The sequence below is a fragment of the Coregonus lavaretus genome (genome assembly GCF_964263955.1).
Source record: "Coregonus lavaretus genome assembly, chromosome: 25".
NCBI lineage: Eukaryota > Metazoa > Chordata > Actinopteri > Salmoniformes > Salmonidae > Coregonus > Coregonus lavaretus.
The window spans coordinates 20,218,369-20,244,806 of NC_140012.1; the positions used below are offsets into that span (position 1 = coordinate 20,218,369).

Below are 26,438 nucleotides of genomic sequence, written 5' to 3' on the forward strand. Positions count from 1 at the left end.
CCTCTGTAGCTCAATTGGTAGAGCATGGCGCTTGTAACGCCAGGGTAGTGGGTTCGATCCCCGGGACCACCCATACGTAAAAATGTATGCGCACGTGACTGTAAGTCGCTTTGGATAAAAGTGTCTGCTAAATGGCATATTATATTATTACTTCATTTTGTGGGCAGTGTGAACATAGCCTGTCTTCTCTTGAGAGGCAGGTCTGCCTACGGCGGCCTCTCTCAATAGCAAGGCTATGCTCACTGACTCTGTACATAGTCAAAGCTTTCCTTAATTTTGGGTCAGTCACAGTGGTCAGGTATTCTACCACTGTGTACTCTCTGTTTAGGAACAAATAGCATTCTAGTTTGCTCCGTTTTTTTGTTAATTATTTCCAATGTGTCAAGTAATTATATTTTTGTTTTCTCATAATTTGGTTGGGTCTAATTGTGTTGCTGTCCTGGGGCTCTGTTTGTGTTTTTGAACAGAGCCACAGGACCAGCTTGCTTAGGGGACTCTCCTTCAGGTTCATCTCTCTGTAGGTGATGGCTTTTTTATGGAAGGTTTGGGAATCACTTCCTTTTAGGTGGTTGTAGAATTTAACGTTTCTTTTCTGGATTTTGATCATTTGCGGGTATCGGCCTAATTCTGCAATGCATGCATTATTTGGTGTTTTACGTTGTACACTGAGGATATATTTGCAGAATTCTGCATGCAGAGTCTTAATTTGTTGTTTGTCCCATTTTGTGAATTCTTGGTTGGTGAGCAGACCTCAGACCTCACAACCATAAAGGGCAATGGGTTCTATAACTGATTCAAGTATTTTTAGCCAAATCCTAGTTGGTATGTCGAATTTTATGTTCCTTTTGATGGCGTAGAAGGCCCTTCTTGCCTTGTCTCTCAGGTTGTTCACAGCTTTGTGGAAGTTACCTGTGGCACTGATGTTTAGGCCGATGTACGTATAGTTTTTTGTGTGCTCTAGAGCAACTGGACCTTTTTTGGAACACCATTATTTTTGTCTTACTGAGATTTACTGTCAGGGCCCAGGTCTGATCTGTGCAGAATATCTAGGTGCTGCTGTAGGCCCTCCTTGGTTGGGGACAGAATCACCAGATCATCAGCAAACAGTAGACATTTGACCTCAGATTCTAGTAGGGTGAGGCCGGGTGCTGCAGACTGTTCTAGTGCCCTCGCCAATTCGTTGATATATATGTTGAAGAGGGTGGGGCTCAAGCTGCATCCCTATCTCACCCCACGGCCCTGTGGAAATAAATGTTTTTTTTTTAATCGCACACTTTTTGATTGTGTACATGTATTTTATGATGCATGTTTTTTCCCCAACACCGCTTTCCATCAATTTGTATAGCAGACCCTCATGCCAAATTGAGTCAAAAGCTTTTTGAAATCAACAAAGCATGAGAAGACTTTGCCTTTGTTTTGGTTTGTTTGTTTGTCAATTAGGGTGTGCAGGGTGAATACGTGGTGTGTCCTATGGTAATTTGGTAAAAAGCCAATTTGACATTTGCTCAGTACATTGTTTCCACTGAGGAAATGTACGAGTCTGCTGTTAATGATAATGCAGAGGATTTCCCCAAGGTTGCTGTTGACGCATATCCCACAGTAGTTATTGGGGGCTTTTTGTCTCCACTTTTGTGGATTGGGGTGATTAGTCCTTGGTTCCAAATATTGGGGAAGATGCCAGAGCTGAGGATGAAGTTAAAAAGTTTAAGTATAGCCAATTGGAATTTGTGGTCTGTATATTTTATCATTTAATTTAGGATACTATCAACACCACAGGCCTTTTTGGTTTGGAGGGTTTGTATTCTGTCCTGTAGTTCATTCAATGTAATTGGAGAATCCAGTGGGTTCTGATAGTCTTTAATAATTGATTCTAAGATTTGTATTTGATCATGTATATGTTTTTGCTGTTTGATCTTTCCATACATCTCCGTTTTGGAAAGATAACTCTTTGTGTTGTTGTTTGTTTAGTGTGTTCCAATTTTCCCAGAAGTGGTTAGATTCTATGGATTCTTCAATTACGTTGAGCTGATTTCTGACGTGCTGTTCCTTCTTTTTCCGTAGTGTATTTCTGTATTGTTTTAGTGATTCACCATAGTGAAGGCGTAGGCTCAAGTTTTCTGGGTCTCTATGTTTTTGGTTGGATAGGTTTCTCAATTTCTTTCTTAGGTTTTGCATTCTTCATCAAACAATTTGTCATTGTTGTTCTTTTTCTTATGTTGTCTGCTTGAAATTTTTAGATTTGATAGGGAAGCTTAGAGGTCAAATATACTTTTTAGGTTTTCTACTGCTAATTTTACACCTTCACTATTACAGTGAAACATTTTGACCAGGAGGTTGTCTAGAAGGGATTGAATTTGTTGTTGCCTAATTGTTTTTTTTTAGGTTTCTACACTACTTTCCTTCCATCTATAGCATTTCATAATATTATGCAGTTCCTTTGGCTTTGGTACCTCTTGATTGAGTATTGCTCTGTTCAAGTAGACTGTGATTTTGCTGTGATCTGACAGGGGTGTCAGTGGGCTGACTGTAAACACTCTGAGAGACTCTGGGTTGAGGTCAGTAATCTACAGTACTACTGCCAAGGGATTAGCTATAGGTGTACCTACCGTAAGAGTCCCCTCGAAGCATACAGTGGGGAGAACAAGTATTTGATACACTGCTGATTTTGCAGGTTTTCCTACTTACAAAGCATATAGAGGTCTGTAATTTTTATCATAGGTACACTTCAACTGTGAGAGACGGATTCTAAAACAAAAATCCAGAAAATCACATTGTATGATTTTTAAGTAATTAATTTGCATTTTATTGCATGACAAAAGTATTTGATACATCAGAAAAGCAGAACTTAATATTTGGTACAGAAACCTTTGTTTGCAATTACAGAGATCATACGTTTCCTGTAGGTCTTGACCAGGTTTGCACACACTGCAGCAGGGATTTTGGCCCACTCCTCCATACAGACCTCCTCCAGATCCTTCAGGTTTCGGGGCTGTCGCTGGGCAATACGGACATTCAGCTCCCTCCAAAGATTTTCTATTGGGTTCAGGTCTGGAGACTGGCTAGGCCACCCAGGACCTTGAGATGCTTCTTACGGAGCCACTCCTTAGTTGCCCTGGCTGTGTGTTTCGGGTCGTTGTCATGCTGGAAGACCCAGCCACGACCCATCTTCAATGCTCTTAATGAGGGAAGGAGGTTGTTGGCCAAGATCTCGCGATACATGGCCCCATCCATCTTCCCCTCAATACGGTGCAGTCATCCTGTCCCCTTTGCAGAAAAGCATCCCCAAAGAATGACGTTTCCACATCCATGCTTCACGGTTGGGATGGTGTTCTTGGGGTTGTACTCATCCTTCTTCTTCCTCCAAACACGGCGAGAGGAGTTTAGACCAAAAAGCTATATTTTTGTCTCATCAGACCACATGACCTTCTCCCATTCCTCCTCTGGATCATCCAGATGGTCATTGGCAAACTTCAGACGGGCCTGGACATGCTCTGGCTTGAGCAGGGGGACCTTGCGTGCGCTGCAGGATTTTAATCCATGACGGCGTAGTGTGTTACTAATGGTTTTCTTTGAGACTGTGGTCCCAGCTCTCTTCAGGTCATTGACCAGGTCCTGCCGTGTAGTTCTGGGCTGATCCCTCACCTTCCTCATGATCATTGATGCCCCACGAGGTGAGATCTTGCATGGAGCCCCAGACCGAGGATGATTGACCGTCATCTTGAACTTCTTCCATTTTCTAATAATTGCGCCAACAGTTGTTGCCTTCTCACCAAGCTGCTTGCCTATTGTCCTGTAGCCCATCCCAGCCTTGTGTAGGTCTACACTTTTATCCCTGATGTCCTTACACAGCTCTCTGGTCTTGGCCATTGTGGAGAGGTTGGAGTCTGTTTGATTGAGTGTGTGGACAGGTGTCTTTTATACAGGTAACGAGTTCAAACAGGTGCAGTTAATACAGGTAATGAGTGGAGAATAGGAGGGCTTCTTAAAGAAAAACTAACAGGTCTGTGAGAGCCGGAATTCTTACTGGTTGGTAGGTGATCAAATACTTATGTCATGCAATAAAATGCAAATTAATTACTTAAAATCATACAATGTGATTTTCTGGATTTTTGTTTTAGATTCCGTCTCTCACAGTTGAAGTGTACCTATGATAAAAATTACAGACCTCTACATGCTTTGTAAGTAGGAAAACCTGCAAAATCGGCAGTGTATCAAATACTTGTTCTCCCCACTGTACCATTGATTATGTAAAGACCCAGCGTGCGACAGACCTGCAGCAGTTGTGACCTGTTTTTGTTGGTTGTTTTGTCATAGTTGTGTCTAGGGGGGCATATTTTTGAGGGAATGCTGTCACCTTCAGGTAGGGGTTTGTCCCCCTGTGTGTTAAGAGTGTCAGGTTCTTGTCCAGTTCTGGAATTTAGGTCATCACAGACTAGTACATGTCCCTGGGCCTGGAAATGGTTGATCTCCCCCTGTAGGATGGAGAAGCTGTCATCGTTAAAGTATGGGGATTCTATTGGGGGGATATACAGTGCATTTGGAAAGTGTTCATACCCCTTGAATATTTCCACATTTTGTTACGTTACAACCTTATTCTAAAATGGATCGAATTAAAACATTTTCCTCATCAATCTACACACAATGCCCCATAAAGACAAAGCAAAAACAGTTTTTGCAGTTCACGGGGGAGTCTACTGGGTTGGTGTATCCTGCCTTGTCTGTTCTGCTGTGGTGTTAAGGCTGTGGTCGAGGTCTGATGTGGGCTGTTATTTTGGCTTCACTGAGGGGATGGCTAGCTCTCTCATGAGTGGTTGATTGTCCCACTTCAGCTGTCTCACACCTCAGCTGTCTCACCCCCTCCTGCAGTGCTGTTAGCTGTGCCATGTGTTCCTCTCTCTCCTCCTTAAGTTCTCACCTCAGACCGGAGTGCAGCCAGCTCTCTCAGACAGCCGTCTATCTCCACCTTCAGCCCTCTGGGTAATGTAGGGGTGGTGGTGTTGAGCTGGTCTGTTTTGTGTGTCTGTGCTGTCTGTAGTGTATGTACTAGCTCTCTGAGCTCCACCTTGTCTCTCTCCAGCTCTGTGAATGTATCCCTCTCAATGATGGAGGAGCAGTGCAGTTGTGGGACCTGGGTGTGTTCAGTGCTGGGGGGGGGTGACTATCCTTGTCTGCATGACAGTTTGAAGAGGTGTGATCAGACTCACTCGGGGTGGGGTAGTCGTCACCAAGAGAAAGCTTCTCCTGTCGTGCTCTCGCTTTGATTCTGTGGAAGTCCTTTTTGAAATGTAAGTTGCCTTGCACCATCACTGTTCCATTCTTGTACAGGTTGACAGAGGTTGTCTCAGTCTCAGGGTCCTCGTTTTCCAGTATTTTGATTTTCCACCCTCCGCCAATACCCTCTCTCTTAAAAGAGGGGTAGTGTGCTCTTATAGCTGTGTGCCATGCCCAGGGGTTGTCTGTGTGGAACATTAGGTTGCTTATGTTCCCATTTTTGTAGCAGTCAGCAAAAAGTGTCTCTGGATTGTCCATGAGGAGCTTCTCTTTGTACTCTTTCCGTGCCTTGTCAGTTTTTATATCCAAGGGGTACTGTGGTGACCTCTGCACAGAGGGAAGCCATGGAGCACTGGGCCAAAGAGGCCTCTGCATTTGGGTGGGGGAGGAACTCTGCTGCCATTGTTGGGCACAGGGACTTCACATCTCTCACTTCACACTTCAGTGCTAGTTAATGTTGCAGCCGGGTCTTTTCTTTCCTAGCAAACTTGGTAGCCTTTTAACTTAGCATTCAGTCTTTATAAAGTAAAAAATCTAGAGATTATTGTAATTTTATTTTCATTCCAGGCTTTCAAAGTAGTTTCAGACTGGACATTACTTACTCAGTTCCAGGTTGGATGATATTTTTGGGTTTCTGTAGTGCTTATTTTGCCGGTTGCTGGATTGTCAGAAAGTTTACTGGTTAGTCCTTAGCAGTAAGAATCCTTGGTAATAACAATCCTTCCAGAATCCTTCCAGGTAATTTTGTCCAAAATCAGGGTGTAGGTTTGGAGTTTTGATTTGAAGTGAAGGTTATGTTGTGGAGGGTAGTATCCTGTATATGTCCTTGTAAAAAAAACATGTTTATACAAATATTTTTGTACAAACATGCTGAAAGATTTAGGAGCTCATCTGCTCATGACCTCACTCTCTCTCTCTCTCTTCCTCTCTTCTCTTCCTGTCTTTATCTCTCTCTCTCTCTCTCTCTTTCTTTCTTTCTTTCTCTCTCTATCTCTCTCTCTGTCTTTGTCTCTCTCTCTCTGCAGGAGCGCATCTTCCTCACCTTATCCAACTACATCTTCACAGCGATCTTCGTGGCTGAGATGACAGTCAAGGTAAGAGGGGACCACGGAGACAGACCCTACCAGCGAGTAAACCCACACTCTCCTACCCAGGAAGACACACTGATAACTGTGCCTCAGGGCTATAGTTAAGGCCTCCATAGGTCTGGTATAATCCACATGGCCAGGTTAAATCTCTACGCTCTCTGGCTGATATCAGGACATGTTACGTAGAAGTTGCCCGTAAGCACAAATCTAGTATCAGCTTATTTTACCCGAATCCTAATCTTTACAGTAAGAGTGAAAAAATGCCAAACTGACCTTAGATCAGTGTCTCGTGGTAAACTTTATCCTACTCCTATTAGGACTTCTTGTAAGCCTCATATCCATCAGTGGTTTCTGTGTTCATTCTGCCCCAAAGCTTATTTGAAGAAATAGAAAGAAAGCGAGAAGGGGGAGGGGAACGGAAGTACCATTTCAGTGTTTCATAACGGTCACCATTTAGAGTGAGATGAGAAAATAGAGCCTAACAAAGTACCTGAAGTACCTGAAATACCTGAAGTTCCTGGAGTACCTGAAGTACCTGAAGTACCTGAAGTACCTGAAATACCTGAAGTACCTGAAATACCTGAAGTACCTGAAATACCTGAAGTACCTGAAATACCTGAAGTACCTGAAGTACCTGAAATACCTGAAGTACCTGAAGTACCTGAAATACCTGAAGTACCTGAAGTACCTGAAATACCTGAAGTACCTGAAGTACGTTAGATAGCTAAGATGACAGAAATACATTAAGACACGGCCCACCTCCAAATGATTGATCTTCAGCTCTACTGTTTCACTCTCATTAAGACAGACACAAAACCTTTAAGAAAACCGGTTTTCAGTGTGATACCTCGGTAAGCCTCAAACACACACTCACACAAATGGGAGTGAATGCTTGCACACACACATACACACACACAAAGAGAGAGAGACACCTGTTAATAATACTAAGGAAAGGATTGTCTAGCCGATATTCAAATGGCCTGGCTTTGAATGGAGGGTCATGTCTACGTATAGAGGCTTGTGGCAGTGTTAGGGAGGGGTGAGGAAGGGTGAGGGCTAGAGAAAGTTCACAGGTGTCACTCACTAAGACCTCAATTTCTATTCTGGTGCCCAACTCAATGACAGGGCTCACACACACGCACGCACACACGTTGTGGGCAGACACACAAAATGGAAATCATGCCCAGGAATAATGGGGCTCGGGGGAGGTTAATTAACGTCACACACAGAAAGTCAGATGTCTGGGGGAAACTGACAGGGGCATAGGAACCAAAGGCTTTGTAACCTCGACACGTCTTTGTTCATCAGGGGTTTGATCATTCTCTTTGATACTGCCTGGTTATATATAGATTCATGCCTTAACGCTCTGACGAGGCACAACATATGCAAATGAAGCCATCCGGCTGCCTAGTTGAGATGCAGTTTCTATGGGTTATTGTTATGTCTCAGTCATTTTTGTAGATTGAAATACAGAGAGAAGAAAAGTCTTCAACGACAAAAGTTTGTATCTCCCTTGGCTTGGCCTAATTTACTTAGCACAACTCTAGAGGTGCCTCTCTGCTTGACTGCTTTGACTATGTGTGTTTGTGTATATGCGTGTGCATTACTGTCTTTGTTTGTATGTGAATGTAAGTGTGTAGCATGTATGTTGTTAACCAAGTGTCTGTGTGTATTCTCAGGTGGCTGCACTGGGCTGGTTATTAGGTGATAAGGCCTACCTGAGGAGCAGCTGGAACATTCTAGATGGGATTTTAGTGATGATCTCAGCCATAGATATCCTGGTCTCATTGGTATCAAACAGCAGCCCTAAGATACTGGGCATGCTCAGAGTGCTGCGCTTACTACGGACGCTCAGGCCACTACGGTGAGTTATACAAACAGCGGACCCACACAAACACAAACACGCATATACACTCACTCACACACACACACACACACACACACACACACACACAAACACATATACGCACTTCCTCACAATACCACAAAAGACCTGTTCCCAAAACAGCACAATACATCTACCAGCCAACAGTGTGTGAGACTTTCCCCAGATACCGTATACTGTACTAACTTCACATACTGTATCGCTTAGGCCTGCGCAATTAATCAAATTCACATCGAAATCGCAATATTGACATGTACAATATCCATATTGCAAGAGCTCCATATCGCATGTAATATTTGTAATGTATCTCAGTCGTGTGTAACGTCCGTTTTTATAGTTTATTTCATTTTTTAAATTTCTACTCTTGTGGCTGCTTCCCACTAGGGTTACTGGTTAAATATATAAAATCATAAAATAAGGTGATTTTAACATACAAAATGTAATGACAAAGCTATAAATCATTATGCTAAATATAACCCATCAACTTAGTGAATACCATTGGTGTTTAGTATGAGGGTTTCTGCCTGAAATATCCTTGATATTTTTTACACAGTTGTATTTATTTTATTATGTCAATAGGTCTTTGTTGTGAATGTTTTGATGCCAAACTGGTGGCAGTGGTGAAAAAAGTAAATTGTTGGATGAGTTACAGAGTTCATTTAAAATAATGCCATTGTGGATGAGATGTTTTTTTCATTAATTAGGCTATTTTCTTGAACCATATGGTCTATCCACTACACACAAAAAAAAGGTTATATATAATACCAAATAAGGGTTATTTGGCTTGTAACCATAGCAGATTCCTTTTTGGTGCTTTATATAACCTTTTTTTGAAGGTCTAAATGGAGCCTTTATGGTGCTATAAAAAAAACTTTCCTAAGGTTCTATAAGAGGGGTATTCAACTCTTACCCTACGAGGTCCGGGACCTGTGTGTTTTCTGTTCTACCTGATAATTAATTGCAAGCACCTGGTGTCCCAGGTCTAAATCAGTCCATGATTAGAGGGGAACAATACAAAAATGCAGTAGAACTGGCTTTGAGGTCCAGAGTTGAGTTTTAGGGTTCTATAAAGAACCATAAAAAAAGGTTCTATATAACACCAAAAAAGGGTTCTGCTATGGTTACAACCCTTTTAGGTGCTATATAGAACACTTTTTTATGGTTCTTTATAGAACCTTTATGGAGAACGGTTCTATAAAGAACATGTCTCAATCTCAAAGATGCTTTGTAGATCCTTTTGAAGAAACCTACAGGGTTTTTTATTCTGGTTAGGAATATTATATTGTTAAAATTCCATAGGTGTTATTATTGTTTTAACTGACAAGTTGAATTAGGTGTGCTAGCTCTGGAACAGCTGGGGGTCCCTGATGAGAGAATTGAGAACCGCTGACTTAGTCTACCGTTCTCAATTGACACAAGGCCATACATAAATATTTCACAAGACACCGTTCTCAATTGACACAAGGCCATACATAAATATTTCACAAGACACCGTCACTGGCCATAGTCATATATAAGATGTAATGACACAATACAACAGATTAGATCAACTGGAATGACACTCTCACTCACGGTTGCACAAAAAGAGCCGTGAGCAAACCATGCCGCAAAATATTAGCCCCTACATTCAAATTATTACTAAAGAGCAAAGAACCCTTTTGTGAACAGCAAAGAACCATTGAAGGGCTCAAAGGGTTATTTTAGTCATTATGGGTCCTTTTTCCGCATACAGTGTTGGCAAGTAACAGATTACAAAAACACTGTAACTGTAATCCATTATGTTACCAGCAAAAATATTGTAATCTGATTACAAATTAGATTTTTTGCCAATATCGTTCCATCCTAATATCTCCCAGACACTAGGAGAACTGCAGCAGTTAAAGCTACTTAAAACATGTACATGTTGAATGGTAGTGTGTGGTTTTAAGCCGTGGTTGGGAATAAAATAGAAAAAACTCTGACTTTAACTTTCTGTAGCTGTGTCTTGCTGTGTTTTCTTCCTCTGAGAATGGTTCACGACGCCCCAAAGAGTAGTGTGTGTGTGTTGTGCATGTTGGTGTGTGTGTGTGTGTGTGTGTGTGTGTGTGTGTGTGTGAAAGGGAAGATGCATCAATGTTTCTGAGAAGGTTTCACCTCCCATATCCCTCAGATGTCTGAATGATACATGCCCTGTCAGTGTGTGTGTCGTTTTTTTCTAAGGTGGTAGATCAGCTTTAATATTACAGATAGATTGTGGCTTCCATCAATGTAATTGTCTGCATCATTTACAATCCCCCATATACCTTTTTTTGTAAATATATACATTACCAGTCAAAAGTTTGGACACACCTACTCATTCAAGGGTTTTTCTTTATTTTTACTATTTTCTACATTGTAGAATAATAGTGAAGACATCAAAACAATGAAATAACACATATGGAATCATATTAAACAAATCAACATATATTTTATATTTGAGATTCTTCAAAGTAGCCACCCTTTGTCTTGATGACAGCTTTGCACGCTCTTGGCATTCTCTCAACCAGCTTAATGAGGAATGCTTTTCCAACAGTCTTGAAGTAGTTCCCACATATGCTGAGCACTTGTTGGCTGCTTTTCCTTCACTCTGCAGTCCAACTCATCCCAAACCATCTCAATTTGGTTGAGGTCGGGTGATTGTGGAGGCCAGGTCATCTGATGTAGCACTCCATCACTCTCCTTCTTGGTCAAATAGCCCTTACACAGCCTGGAGGTGTGTTTTGGGTCATTGTCCTGTTGAAAACAAATGTTAGTCCCACTAAGCGCAAACCAGATGGGATGGCGTATCGCTGCAGAATGCTGTTGTAGCCATGCTGGTTAAGTGTGACTTGAATTCTAAATAAATCACCAACAGTGTCACTAGCAAAGCACCCCCACACCATCACACCTCCTCCTCCATGCTTCACGGTGGGAACCACACATGCGGAGATAATCCGTTCATCTACTCTGCGTCTCACAAAGACACGGCGGTCGGAACCATAAATCTCAAATTTGGACTCATCAGACCAAAGGACAAATTTCACCGGTCTAATGTCCATTGCTCGTGTTTCTTGGCACAAGCAAGTCTCTTCTTCTTATTGGTGTCCTTTAGTAGTGGTTTCTTTGCAACAATTCGACCATGAAGGCCTCATTCACACAGTCTCCTCTGAACAGTTGATGTTGAGATGTGTCTGTTACTTGAACTCTGTGAAGCATTTATTTGGGCTGCAGTCTGAGGTGCAGTTAATTGCCGAACTTATCCTCTTCAGCAGAGGTAACTCTGGGTCTTCCTTTCCTGTGGTAGTCCTCATGAGAGCCAGTTTCATCATAGCGCTTGATGGTTTTTGTGACCGCACTTGAAGAAACTTTAAAAGTTCTTGAAATGTTCCGCATTGACTGACCTTCATGTCTTAAAGTAATGATGGACTGTTGTTTCTATTTGCTTATTTGAGTTGTTCTTGCCATAATATGGACATGATATTTTACCAAATAGGGCTATCTTCTGTATACCATCCCTAACTTGTCACAACACAACTGATTGCTCAAACACATTACGAAGGAAAGAAATTCCACAAATGTACTTTTAACAAGGCACACCTGTTAATTGAAATGCATTCCAGGTGACTACCTCATGAAGCTGGTTGAGAGAATGCCAAGAGTGTGGAAGCTGTCATCAAGGCAAACAAATATAAAATATATTTTGATGTCTTCACTATTATTCTACAATGTAAAAAATAGTAAAAATATAGTAAAACCCTTGAATGAGTAGGTGTGTCCAAACTTTTGACTGGTATTGTATATTTTCCTGTATTATTTTCCCCTAACCCTACCACCCCTCCCCTAATTGGAGTAAACTAATGGAGAACAACATTTAGGCTTCTACTTCCAGCTTATACATACTATATACATTTTACGGACACAGTATATTTTACAATAGTTCTCTTTTGTTTGTTTTTATTCCCATCCTTCAGCTACCCTCAACCCCTCCCATCTATCTCTGAAGGCCATCCAGTTTTGATTTCTATTTGCCATGTATTTGTTAACTGTGCTGTGATCTTCCACAAAAGTTCTGAAACTTTATATTCTCATAGTTTCTAAAGATTGTCAATTAAAGATAAACATTTTTGCTAAGAGTATTATTATATTATTGATCGATTGACTTTTACTTTTCAAATCACCCAGCAGTGCTATTTGCAGAATTACCTCCAGGTAAATGTTGCAATTCTTCAGCCATTCCGGAACCTGCGACCAAAAACAAGCTACAGTGGGGAGAACAAGTATTTGATACACTGCCGATTTTGCAGGTTTTCCTACTTACAAAGCATGTAGAGGTCTGTAATTTGTATCATAGGTACACTTCAACTGTGAGAGACGGAATCTAAAACAAAAATCCAGAAAATCACATTGTATGATTTTTAAGTAATTAATTTGCATTTTATTGCATGACATAAGTATTTGATCACCTACCAACCAGTAAGAATTCCGGCTCTCACAGACCTGTTAGTATTTCTTTAAGAAGCCCTCCTGTTCTCCACTCATGACCTTTATTAACTGCACCTGTTTGAACTCGTTACCTGTATAAAAGACACCTGTCCACACACTCAATCAAACAGACTCCAACCTCTCCACAATGGCCAAGACCAGAGAGCTGTGTAAGGACATCAGGGATAAAATTGAAGAGCTGCACAAGGCTGGGATGGGCTACAGGACAATAGGCAAGCAGCTTGGTGAGAAGGCAACAACTGTTGCCGCAATTATTAGAAAATGGAAGAAGTTCAAGATGACGGTCAATCACCCTCGGTCTGGGGCTCCATGCAAGATCTCACCTCGTGGGGCATCAATGATCATGAGGAAGGTGAGGGATCAGCCCAGAACTACACGGCAGGACCTGGTCAATGACCTGAAGAGAGCTGGGACCACAGTCTCAAAGAAAACCATTAGTAACACACTACGCTGTCATGGATTAAAATCCTGCAGCGCACGCAAGGTCCCCCTGCTCAAGCCAGCGCATGTCCAGGCCCGTCTGAAGTTTGCCAATGACCATCTGGATGATCCAGAGGAGGAATGGGAGAAGGTCATGTGGTCTGATGAGACTAAAATAGAGCTTTTTGGTCTAAATTCCACTCGCCGTGTTTGGAGGAAGAAGAAGGATGAATACAACCCCAAGAACACCATCCCAACCGTGAAACATGGAGGTGGAAACATCATTCTTTGGTGATGCTTTTCTGCAAAGGGGACAGGACAACTGCACAGTATTGAGGGGAGGATGGATTGGGCCATGTATCGCGAGATCTTGGCCAACAACCTCCTTCCCTCAGTAAGAGCATTGAAGATGGGTCGTGGCTGGGTCTTCCAGCATGACAACGAACCAAAACACACAGCCAGGGCAATTTAGGAGTGGCTCCGTAAGAAGCATCTCAAGGTCCTGGAGTGGCCTAGCCAGTCTCCAGACCTGAACCCAATAGAAAATCTTTGGAGGGAGCTGAAAGTCCGTATTGCCCAGCGACAGCCTGAAACCTGAAGGATCTGGAGAAGGTCTGTATGGAGGAGTGGGCCAAAATCCCTGCTGCAGTGTGTGCAAACCTGGTCAGGAAACGTATGATCTCTGTAATTGCAAACAAAGGTTTCTGTACCAAATATTAAGTTCTGCTTTCTGATGTATCAAATACTTATGTCATGCAATAAAATGCAAATTCATTACTTAAAAATCATACAATGTGATTTTCTGGATTTTTGTTTTAGATTCTGTCTCTCACAGTTGAAGTGTACCTATGATACAAATTATAGACCTCTACATGCTTTGTAAGTAGGAAAACCTGCAAAATCGGCAGTGTATCAAATACTTGTTCTCCCCACTGTACATATGTACAGTACCAAAACAAATGATCGAATGATTCTGTCTCTTTGCAGCTAAATCTGCAGAGCTGGGAAGATTGTATCCCCCATATAAATAACATTATATTGGTTGCAGTAATTTAGTAAAATAATTGAAATTGAAAAACTTGTTTTGAATCCGGCGTAGTTTTGTGTATCAGTTTATAAAACATGTGCCATGGAATCGGTACATCGAAAATCTCTTCCCAACTATTTTGCAATCTATATGGCACAGCTGTACATTTTTTGGTCCTTAAATGAAACTGGTATGCTTTTTGATTTATCACAATTTTCTTTAACCAATTTTGGTCTTTAATGCAGGGCCGACATACAAGTTCCTTACTTTTTCCCCCTTCCACTTGCCTCTTCCATTTTTGCAGTAATGGTGCAATTATTTGATTTTAATTTTGGGTAGAGCATTCTTACTAATCTGCTAGAGAACCAGTTGGGATTTACGTGGAACTTTTTAATGACTGAAGCCTTTAATGACAGGTCTAATGCTTTAATATTTAATACTTTCTGCCCGCCGAATTCATATTCATTATATAAATAGGCCCATTTAATTTTGTCTTGCTTTTTGCTCATATAATTTAAAAAGTGTCGCAAGGCCATAAGCAAATACGTAAACTGGGATAGAACTAAAGAGTTAATCAGGGTGATTTTTCCACAAATAGACAGGTATTTTCCTTTCCATGCTAGCAAGATCTTATCTATATTTATGTCCACCTTACCGTCAGACCATTTTATTGGTAAACTACTTGGTAATGTAAAAGTTGTATTTTTTAGTAATCCTGTCGGTGTGTGTTTGTGTTTGTCGTCGTGCGGCTCAGTGTGTGTGTGTGTGTGTGTGTTTTTCTCTTACCTCGTGTCTCTCCTCTCGTGAAGCTCTTGAGGCTTTGCCTGCACTAAAATATTTATCAACATCTCAGGAAGAGCACACAAATCAAATATTCATTTTTCCTTCCCAATTTACCCACAAAACTCTGAGGATATCCACTTCAATCTCCTACCTGACCCCTATCAATTATGACCCCTGACCTCTAGTGAAATGGAATCTACAATCCCTGTCTCCAAACCAAGATTCCTTTTATCTAGAGAGTTCTACAGTGTCATATGCCTTTTACTGAGGAGTGGCTTCCGTCTGGCCACTCTACCATAAAGGCCTGATTGGTGAAGTGCTGCAGAGATGGTTATCCTTCTGGAAGTTTCTCCCATCTCCACAGAGGAACTTTGGAACTCTGTCAGAGTGCCCATCGGGTTCTTGGTCACCTCCCTGACCAAGGCCCTTCTCCCCCGATTGCTCAGTTTGGCCGGCCGGCCAGCTCTAGGAAGAGTCTTGGTGGTTCCAAACTTCTTCCATTTAAGCATGATGGAAGCCACTGTGTTCTTGGGGACCTTCAATGCTGCATAAATTATTTGATACCCTTTCCAAGATCTGTTCCTCGACACAATCCTGTCTCTGAGCTCTACAGACAATTCCTTCGACCTCATGGCTTGGTTTTTGCTCTGACATGCACTGACAAACCTGTTTTCGCATTGTCATTATGTGTAGATTGATGAGGAAAAAAAACAATTTAATTCATTTTAGAATAAGGCTGTAACTTAACAAAATGTGGAAAAAGTGAAGGGGTCTGAATACTTTCAGAATGCACAGTTCTTTATTAGAGTTGTGTTAACCTAATCCTTACTGAAGTCTGGAGAAAGGTATGGCTGCTGTATACTGTAATGGTATTAGAAGAAATTACACACATAAAGGAATATGTAGTTAATGTATTTATTCAAGTTTTCTGTCAGTTTTAACACTTTAGTAAGATCTTGACTTGGAGCTGGCAGGAAGAGTGCGCAAGAGAGACAGAGGATAGAAAGAGAGCAACATTGAGGGAGAGCGAGAGAAGGGGCGATGGATAAAGAAACGAAGAGAGAAAAACGTTAAGCTGGTGTTCTCTCTGTTCCGCTGACGCTACAGCTGATCTCTCCGATCAGGAAATAATAAAATAATAATATATCCTTTGAGAGTACACTCTTAGAAAAAAGGTGCTATCTAGAACCTAAAAGGGTTATTTGGCTGTCCCCATAGGATAACCCTTTGAAGAGCCCTTTTTGGTTCCAGGTAGAACCCTTTTGGGTCCAGAGCGACTTACAGTTAGTGAATACATTTTATATATATTTTTTTTAAACTGGCCCCCTGTGGGAATCGAACCCACAACCCTGGCGTTGCAAACGCCATGCTCTATCAACTGAGCTACATCCCTGCCGGCCATTCCCTCCCCTACCCTGGACGAATTGTGCGCCGCCCATGAGTCTCCCGGTCCCATGAGTCTTCGAACCAGGATCTCTAGTGGCACAGTTAGCACTGCGATGCAGTGCCTTAGACCACTGCGCCACTCAGGGTTCTCCTATGGGGACAGCCGAAGAACCCTTTTGGACCCTTTTTTCTAAGAGTGTATTAATTTGCCCCAATGCTCGGACGAGAAGAGAGGAGAAGAGGGGAGGGGAGGGGAGGAGAGTTGAGGAGAGGTGAGGAGCATGAAAAGGCCATAATATTAGTATGCTGGTCTGGGTTTCTGTGATATATTGTAGCAAAAGCTATAGATGTACTGAAGGCCGTCTCAGAGAAAGTTCAGTTAGTTTGACAGGGAGGTAAAGTTATGCCGCTAGGAGAGCTCTGAAAACGAGGGCTTAACGTGTTCTGAACTGAGCTTGTGTGGCAAGCATCTCATAGGACTAAATTTAAATAATGGAGAATATCAACGCTTGACAAAACACTGCAGCATTAATAGCTAAAAAGTATGCAGATCAATTCCTTTTCACATTCAAACTATCACACAAGCAAAAGGGAGAAGAGCAACCCACTAGAGCATTGGAATTGTACTTGTGTGATTTATTTGTGTGATTTTCAGTTTGTCAGTTCAGAGGCTTTAGTTTGGTTTCAGGAGAGGAGAGGGGAAGAGTGTGTGAATTAAACATGAGTTATCGGTCTGTGTTTTCCCCTCAAGCACTGGAGTGTGTAGGGTTCACACACACACACACACACTTAGAGGCAGACATTATATACATCTCTGACTGAGGTGACATTACGGCCAGTGAGTAAGAGTCCCTGTTCCTCTTTACTCCTCTTTTTATCCATTCATCCATCCTCAGTGACGTTTCTGTTCGAAACACTCTGCTTACAGGATATGCTGAAGTAGGGAAGACAGGAAAGAGAAGAAGAGAAGAAAACAAAGATCCTACACTCTACTCCAACTACTCACATTGTCCCAGATACCAGTGCATGTGTGTGTGCATGTGTGTGTATTTGTGTCTCTGTCTGCAGGTGTGTGTGTTGGTTTTCCTCATTAGGGATATTAATGATGCCATTTTACAGAAGCAGAGAGGAGTGTGTGTGTGTGTCTTTGTTTAAAGCGGCACATACACACTGCTCTGTTCATCCATCAAGACTGTGACCTCAGTTCAGGCTTCACCACGGGGAATCCTGTTGTTAGCACCTAAATGTCCCCTTTAAGTCACCTTACATCCCCTTTATTTCTCCTTAAGTCACCTTATGTCAACTTAGCTCTCTCACAACTAGCTGCAACCAGAGGGAAGATAGACTGTTCCAAAATGCCAGGGTGGCAGGGGTCAGGAGTGTTAGCCACGTTGTTTATTGATGTATCCTCTCTGTCTTCCCTCTCGGTTAACCCTGTCAGCTGTGTGTTTTGGCTCATCCGTCTCTCCCAGTAGGTGATGTAATTATCTGGGGGGTTCTATCCTCGTACCCCTCGCCCCATGACTGGACGCCTCGTTAACTCCCACATTAATGAAAACAGCCTCCAAACATAGGTGTCTGCATGACTCCCTGACTCATGTGGTTCAAATGTGCATTTTACATCCCAGTCACTTAACTGATGATTTCATCCAGAAGAGTGTCTCACAATGAGTGGATTCAAACTCAGCCAGTGGAAAAGACACAAACACAGTAAGAAACCTAAGTGCTGGTAATTTCATAGTGAATATAATACCAGAGTGAAATTGAAAGGTATGTTTCATATCTGGAGAGAACGGGAGGAGACATAGAAAGAGAAGAGGAGGAGAGAGAGAGGAGAAGTAATGCAGGGGTAGGGTAGGGTCCATCTCTCCCTCCCCCTCTCCCTCCATCTCTAAAGTACCTCCCTCTATCCATCCCTCCATCCATCTCTCGTTCTGTCCATCTCTCCCTCCCCCTCTCCCTCCATCTCTAAAGTACCTCCCTCTATCCATCCCTCCATCCATCTCTCGTTCTGTCCATCTCTCCCTCCCCCTCTCCCTCCATCTCTAAAGTACCTCCCTCTATCCATCCCTCCATCCATCTCTCGTTCTGTCCATCTCTCCCTCCCCCTCTCCCTCCATCTCTAAAGTACCTCCCTCTATCCATCCCTCCATCCATCTCTCGTTCTGTCCATCTCTCCCTCCCCCTCTCCCTCCATCTCTAAAGTACCTCCCTCTATCCATCCCTCCATCCATCTCTCGTTCTGTCCATCTCTCCCTCCCCCTCTCCCTCCATCTCTAAAGTACCTCCCTCTATCCATCCCTCCATCCATCTCTCGTTCTGTCCATCTCTCCCTCCCCCTCTCCCTCCATCTCTAAAGTACCTCCCTCTATCCATCCCTCCATCCATCTCTCGTTCTGTCCATCTCTCCCTCCCCCTCTCCCTCCATCTCTAAAGTACCTCCCTTTATCCATCCCTCCATCCATCTCTCGTTCTGTCCATCTCTCCTTCCCCCTTCATCATCAATCCCTTGCTCGGAGTCGTTTAATCACAGTCGTTCTCTGCTCGGGAATGAGCGTCTCGTTTATTGCTTTACTTGTTATCATCTTTCTTCCAAGCGTGGGAGGGAGGGAAAACAGGAAAAGTGCAGGTGTGGCGGCCGCTCCACAAGCGCTCGTTGTGGCTTTTTGTGACGTTCCAAATGAAGATGACAACATGACTATGTATGAATAGCCCTGGATAATGGGATTTTCTCTCACTCTCACTTTTTCCTTCTCTCTCTCTCCATATGAATAGACATTATTGAAAGAGTCTTGCTCGGTGTATGTCCTTGCGATAACCATCAGTGTGTATTGACTTGTCATAAAATACATGGCTCTCCCTAACAAGCACTTTGACTATACCCTAACTATGTTTTTGTTCCAAAGACGATGCGTCTTGAGTGTCATGAGCAGAAATCACAGCTTTTATATGCAGACTTAGAAAACAATGAGGGAAGAAACATTCATGATTGACTGTGCTAGATACATAAGCAAGGACATGGGAACGGTAGGAGAGACGAGACCCTACTTAACTGTACAAACAAAGATGACAAGTTTCTATCCTCTGCGGACTCGCTGAATTTCTTGCCGTTTCTCCCTTGCTCTCTCATGTTTCCTCCCTCTCTCTCTCTCTCTCTCTCTCTCTCTCTCTCTCTCTCTCTCTCTCTCTCTCTCTCTCTCTCTCTCTCTCTCTCTCTCTCTCTCTCTCTCTCTCTCTCTCTCTCTCTCTCTCTCTCTCTTTCTGTCTCTGGACTTTCTCGCAAACACAATCTCCTCTGATTGTTGTGTAGCTGTGGAAGTATAATAATCAGATTGTTGTGTAGCTGTGGAGGTGTAATAATCAGATTGTTGTGTAGCTGTGGAGGTGTAATAATCAGATTGTTGTGTAGCTGTGGAGGTGTAATAATCAGATTGTTGTGTAGCTGTGGAGGTGTAATAATCAGATTGTTGTGTAGCTGTGGAGGTGTAATAATCAGATTGTTGTGTAGCTGTGGAGGTGTAATAATCAGATTGTTGTGTAGCTGTGGAGGTGTAATAATCAGATTGTTGTGTAGCTGTGGAGGTGTAATAATCAGATTGTTGTGTAGCTGTGGAGGTGTAATAATCAAATTGTTGTGTAGCTGTGGAGGTGTAATAATATATAATGTTTTATATACACTAAAGTGAACACCTGATCTTTCCATGACATAGACTGACCAGGTAAATACAGCCAAATACAGCCTTTAGACAATTGAGACATGGATTGTGCATGTGTGCCATTCTGAGGGAGAACGGGCAAGACAAAATATGTACAGTGGGGAAAAAAAGTATTTAGTCAGCCACCAATTGTGCAAGTTCTCCCACTTAAAAAGATGAGAGAGGCCTGTCATTTTCATCATAGGTACACGTCAACTATGACAGAAAAATAGAGAATTTTTTTTCCAGAAAATCACATTGTAGGATTTTTAATGAATTTATTTGCAAATTATGGTGGAAAATAAGTATTTGGTCACCTACAAACAAGCAAGATTTCTGGCTCTCACAGACCTGTAACTTCTTCTTTAAGAGGCTCCGCTGTCCTCCACTCGTTACCTGTATTAATGGCACCTGTTTGAACGTGTTATCAGTATAAAAGACACCTGTCCACAACCTCAAACAGTCACACTCCAAACTCCACTATGGTCAAGACCAAAGAGCTGTCAAAGGACACCAGAAACAAAATTGTAGACCTGCACCAGGCTGGGAAGACTGAATCTGCAATAGGTAAGCAGCTTGGTTTGAAGAAATCAACTGTGGGAGCAATTATTAGGAAATGGAAGACATACAAGACCACTGATAATCTCCCTCGATCTGGGGCTCCACGCAAGATCTCACCCCGTGGGGTCAAAATGATCACAAGAACGGTGAGCAAAAATCCCAGAACCACACGGGGGGACCTAGTGAATGACCTGCAGAGAGCTGGGACCAAAGTAACAAAGCCTACCATCAGTAACACACTACTCCGCCAGGGACTCAAATCCTGCATTGCCAGACGTTTCCCCCTGCTTAAGCCAGTACATGTCCAGGCCCGTCTGAAGTTTGCTAGAGTGCATTTGGATGATCCAGAAGAGGATTGGGAGAATGTCATATGGTCAGATGAAACCAAAATATAACTTTTTGGTAAAAACTCAACTCATCGTGTTTGGAGGACAAAGAATGCTGAGTTGCATCCAAAGAACACCATACCTACTGTGAAGCATGGGGGTGGAAACTTCATGCTTTGGGGCTGTTTTTCTGCAAAGGGACCAGGACGACTGATCCGTGTAAAGGAAAGAATGAATGGGGCCATGTATCGTGAGATTTTGAGTGAAAACCTCCTTCCATCAGCAAGGGCATTGAAGATGAAACATGGCTGGGTCTTTTAGCATGACAATGATCCCAAACACACCTCCCGGGCAACGAAGGAGTGGCTTCGTAAGAAGCATTTCAAGGTCCTGGAGTGGCCAAGCCAGTCTCCAGATCTCAACCCCATAGAAAATCTTTGGAGGGAGTTGAAAGTCCGTGTTGCCCAGCGACAGCCCCAAAACATCACTGCTCTAGAGGAGATCTGCATGGAGGAATGGGCCAAAATACCAGCAACAGTGTGTGAAAACCTTGTGAAGACTTACAGAAAACGTTTGACCTGTGTCATTGCCAACAAGGGGTATATAACAAAGTATTGAGAAACTTTTGTTATTGACCAAATACTTATTTTCCACCATAATTTGCAAATAAATTCATAACAAATCCTACAATGTGATTTTCTGGATTATTTTTTCTCAATTTGTCTGTCATAGTTGACGTGTACCTATGATGAAAATTACAGGCCTCTCTCATCTTTTTAAGTGGGAGAACTTGCACAATTGTTGGCTGACTAAATACTTTTTTTCCCCACTGTAAGTGCCTTTGAACGGGGTATGGTAGTAGGTGCCAGGCACACCGGTTTGTGTCAAAAACGGCAATGCTGCTGGGTTTTTCATGCTCAACAGTTTCCTGTGTGTATCAAGAATGGTCCATCACCAAAAGGACATCCATACAACTTGGCACAACTGTGGGAAGCATTGGAGTCAACATGTGGCATCATCCCTGTAGAACACTTTCGACACCTTGTAGAGCCATGCCCCGACCATACACTCAGTGTATACCACATAGAGAGAGAGAGAGAGAGAGAGAGAGAGAGAGAGAGAGAGAGATGAGAGAGAGAGAGAGAGAGAGAGAGAGAGAGAGAGAGAGAGAGAGAGAGAGAGAGAGAGAGAGAGAGAGAGAGAGAGAGAGAGAGAGAGAGAGAGAGAGAGAGAGAGAGAGAGAGAGAGAGAGAGAGAGAGAGAGAGAGAGAGAGAGAGAGAGAGAGAGAGAGAGAGAGAGAGAGAGAGAGAGATATTAAATTCATGGTCATTCCACATTTGTTACACTAGTGGTGTGGTTTGGGGGAGTGGGTGTGTTTGCGTTTGTGCTTGTATGCTTATGTGTGTCCGAGTGGAGTGTGTTTCTCCATATCTGTGTGATGATCAGTGTTATTGATCTGGTCTTAGTCTCAGTGTTATCGCCATATATCTTCTCTCAGTCCTTCTCTTAATGAACTATTGATTTCCTCTCACTCCCCCTCCCTGCTCCCTGAATATGGGACCACTGGACTGAAGACAAAGCTGAGCTTAGCATGCAGCCTCACAGAGAGACAGACAAGTAGAAAGACAGAGAGGTAGAAAGACAGAAAGGTAAAGAGACAGACAGATAGATAGTACAGATACATACTGATTAGGGGGAGAGAGAGGGGAAGAGGTACTGGAGGGGTGAGGGCAATTGACCGTCACTGATTCGCTGTGACAGAAAGAAGGACGGAGGGGTAGGAGACGAAGGGAAAGGGGAAGTGGAAGGAAGGAGAAGGGAAGGGGAAGAGGTGGAGGGAGAGCCACCTGCGTCTCCATCTGGCCTGGCTGCTCTGTAACAGATCTAAACAACTCTCTCTCTTTCTCTCTCTCCTGCACTCTTCATCAGTCTTATAAGTTTAACATTGTGCCTCTGTGTCTCTCCGTGATCTCCAGTGTGATCAGCAGGGCCCCAGGTCTGAAGCTGGTAGTGGAGACTCTGATGTCGTCTCTGAAGCCTATCGGGAACATCGTGGTCATCTGCTGCGCTTTCTTCATAATCTTTGGTATCCTGGGAGTACAGGTGAGAATAGACAATTTATGCAACCCATACAAAAAATAAAATAATATCAACCAACCAATGTCAGGGAAATGTTTTATTTCAAGCAGTTTTCACACCTTAATAACTTTGGTATGAGAACTCATCTCTACTCCTTATACACACCAAACTCTTCTCTCCACCTGAGAGTTTATTATTATTATTATAATAATGTTTTACCTTTATTTAACCAGGAAAATACCCTTGTGGTTAGAAACCTATGAGGTCAGCAGGAAGTAGTTAGCATGTACACATAACACAAGAGCACAATACAATACATAAACAACAATTACAATGGTCAATAACATTTTCTTCTATCAGAGCTTTAAACTCAGACAGCGACACCCTCTCCTCCAGTTTTATAGTATTTTATTGCTCGTTCCAAGACCAAGAGCATTGTAGGATTGCTTCCCCATTTCAGTCCTTGTCAGAAGAGCTATGAATGAGAGCACTGACTGAGAGCAGAGGCTGTAGGATTGTGACGTTGTTGTTAGCGAGGATCAAAGATATTATGGGAGTAGCCCAAGCACTGCTTTGGACACAAATATGTACCATTGCTTAAGCCTTCTGGTAGGAAGGGAGGGACACTTCACCATGTCATGTACTGTAGTTTACAGTGATGGGTGGGTGGTCTTGCATTAGTTATGAACCTAAGCACTCCGTGATACATCACGCCCAGTTCCTTAAGGGTAATGGCGGAGGCTCGCATGTAAATCATGTCAACATAGTCCAACACAGATAAAAATGTCCCTTGCACAAAATCCTTCCTAACTGATATAGAAAAAATATATTTGTTCCTAAAATAAAAACCCAATTTCAGTTTATTTTCCACGTTTTCAATGTGCTGTTTAAAACGGATCTTTTCGTCTAACCCAGTGGTTCTCAATCCTGGTCCGGGGGACACAAAGTGATGCACTTTTTAGTTTTTGCCTTAGTACTGCACACCTGATTCAAATCATCAAAGCTTGATGATGAGTTGATCATTTGAATCAGCTGTGTAGTACTAGGGCAAAAACAAAAATGTGCACCCCTTTGGGTCCCCAGGACCAGGATTGAGAACCACTGATCTAATTCAGGGGTATCAAACTCATTTTTCCCCGGGGGCTGCATTCAGTCTTTAATGAGGTCCGGAGAGACGCACTGAAAATTTGTTATATTTCCACTCCGTCAAAATTAGCAAAAAATGGTCTTCTATCCATCGTTTTTGGAATTTTTTATGCTCCCTGACTGTCTAGCTTTCATTTAGATTATTATTAGCGAGCTGCTCAAGATTTGGTTTTAGTCCCCCCGCGGGCCTTATGTTTAATGAACCCTTGAGGGACTCCTTTCGTGAGCTGTCGAAACTCTAACTTCATGCCCTTCTGTGCCACACTGTGTTCTGTCGGAGAGGTAGTTTTGGAACCAATCCAACGCTCCAGAACCAAAACCAATTTTTTCTAATCTACGCAGTAACAGGGCTTGGTCAACAGTGTAGAAGGCTTTTGAAAAATCAATAAAAAGTGAAACACAATGCAGTTTGTTGTCCTGTGCATCCTGAAGATCATTGATTATCTTGGTTGCAGCTGAGATTGTACTATGTTTTGCTCTAAAACCAGACTGGTTTTGGGATAAGAGTGACAACACTATCACTGGACTGTAACTGACAAGTGGCTAATATGGCATTACCCATAAGCCCCCTCTTCTCCAATCACCCCCTGAGAGGACTCTTAGGTCGTACATCAGGGAACACCTCTGAGAAAAAGTTTTTTTCATGAGACATGTCAGCAGAAAAAGTGCTCTTCCAGGCGTTTCTGGGCTATACCTCAGGTGTGAGGGCTCAGCCCTGCTTGTCAAGTCATATAGATGGAGAAGACATGGCCGTTAGTCCATTGTCCAATTTACACTAACGAGTTAGATGTCCTTGGGGTCCGGGTCAGAGAAGATGAGGCGAAGCGAGAGGATTTACTCCGCCCAAAATCTGTCCTAGTGAGACAAGCCCATTTTTGTATGGAGGTCTAAAAGAGTGTCGAATTATGTGAGGCGTATTTGATCGAATAGAAGTTTTGTAATGTTTAGGTTGTTACAAATGTACTGATATAAGATCATCTTTGTTCGGGTTCATTGCATGTCACCTGTGTGTGTGTTTGGGGGTGTGGGGTGGGGTGTGTGTGTGTGTGTGTGTGTCACTAACAAGTCAGACTGTATGATGGCTGTGCGTCAGTTACACTCCTATCAATCACGCGAGGACATGCAAGGGAATCCTATCATGGAATAAGTAGAGCAATTGGAATTTACCATAATGATGGCATTAGTGTGACCATGGCGTATGTGTGTGTGTGTGTGTGTGTGTGTGTGTGTGTGTGTGTGTGTGTGTGTGTGTGTGTGTGTGTTTGTGTGCGCAATTTTTTTTTCTTTCTCTCCAGCTCTTCAAGGGGAAGTTCTTTGCGTGTCAGGGAGATGACGTGAGAAACATCACCAACAAGTCAGACTGTATAATGGCCAACCACAAATGGGTTCGACAGCAGTACAACTTTGATAACCTGGCACAGGTATGATTCTCAATACTTGCAGTGGAATGTATCTTCACCACTTTCTTTCTAAAATGCCTTTGTGGAAACCTTGTTTGTGACCCTCTTTCTATCACCCCCCTTCTCTCTCTCTCTCTCTCTCTCTCTCTCTCTCTCTCTCTCTCTCTCTCTCTCTCCTCTCTCTCTCTCTCTCTCTCTCAGGCTCTGATGTCTCTCTTCGTGCTGGCCTCTAAGGATGGTTGGGTGGACATCATGTATGATGGATTAGATGCAGTGGGAGTCGACCAACAGGTATACAACAGACACGCTGTACACAGACCCAGTCACACACACCGCCACACATAAACACACACACATTATGCACATCCACACATGGGAAAACCTTGTATAAAAGTAGAACGTAGGGCATTCTAGAGAGGAAAAAGTGATACCTTCACTTTACCGTTGTCTTAACACAAAACTCCAAACATAAAACAAACCATTGTTTGTTTGATTGTTTTTGCTGCTAAACCACTGTAGCATCAACACACACTGAGATTAGTGAGAGGGGCTTAGCTCATCATGATCAACCCAAGTCCCCTTTACTTTAGTTTATTTAGAAATGCATTCTCAGGTGACTACCTCATGAAGCTGGTTGAGAGAATGCCAAGAGTTTGCAAAGCTGTCATCAAGGCAAAGGGTGTCTATTTGAAGAATCTCAAATATATAATATATTTTGATTTGTTTAACACTTTTTTGGTTACTACATGATTCCATATGTGATATTTCATAGTTTTGATGTCTTCACTATTATTCTACAATGTAGAAAATAGTAAAAATATAGAAAAACCCTTGAATGAGTAGGTGTAGGTTGCACATAAAAATATCTTG

The 26,438-nt window shown here is 42.6% G+C and overlaps 1 protein-coding gene across 1 annotated transcript in view; it reads left to right on the plus strand.

Annotated features, from left to right (window-relative positions):
• The window catches only part of cacna1g (calcium channel, voltage-dependent, T type, alpha 1G subunit), a gene marked incomplete at both ends in the record, with an annotated part of 252,992 nt that overhangs the window by 187,800 nt on the left and 38,754 nt on the right, over nucleotides 1–26,438 (plus strand). The window contains 5 exon segments of the mRNA XM_084141330.1: nucleotides 6,297–6,365; nucleotides 8,039–8,223; nucleotides 22,920–23,046; nucleotides 25,464–25,589; nucleotides 25,770–25,859. Coding sequence (XP_083997456.1) covers nucleotides 6,297–6,365; nucleotides 8,039–8,223; nucleotides 22,920–23,046; nucleotides 25,464–25,589; nucleotides 25,770–25,859 — 597 coding nt within the window.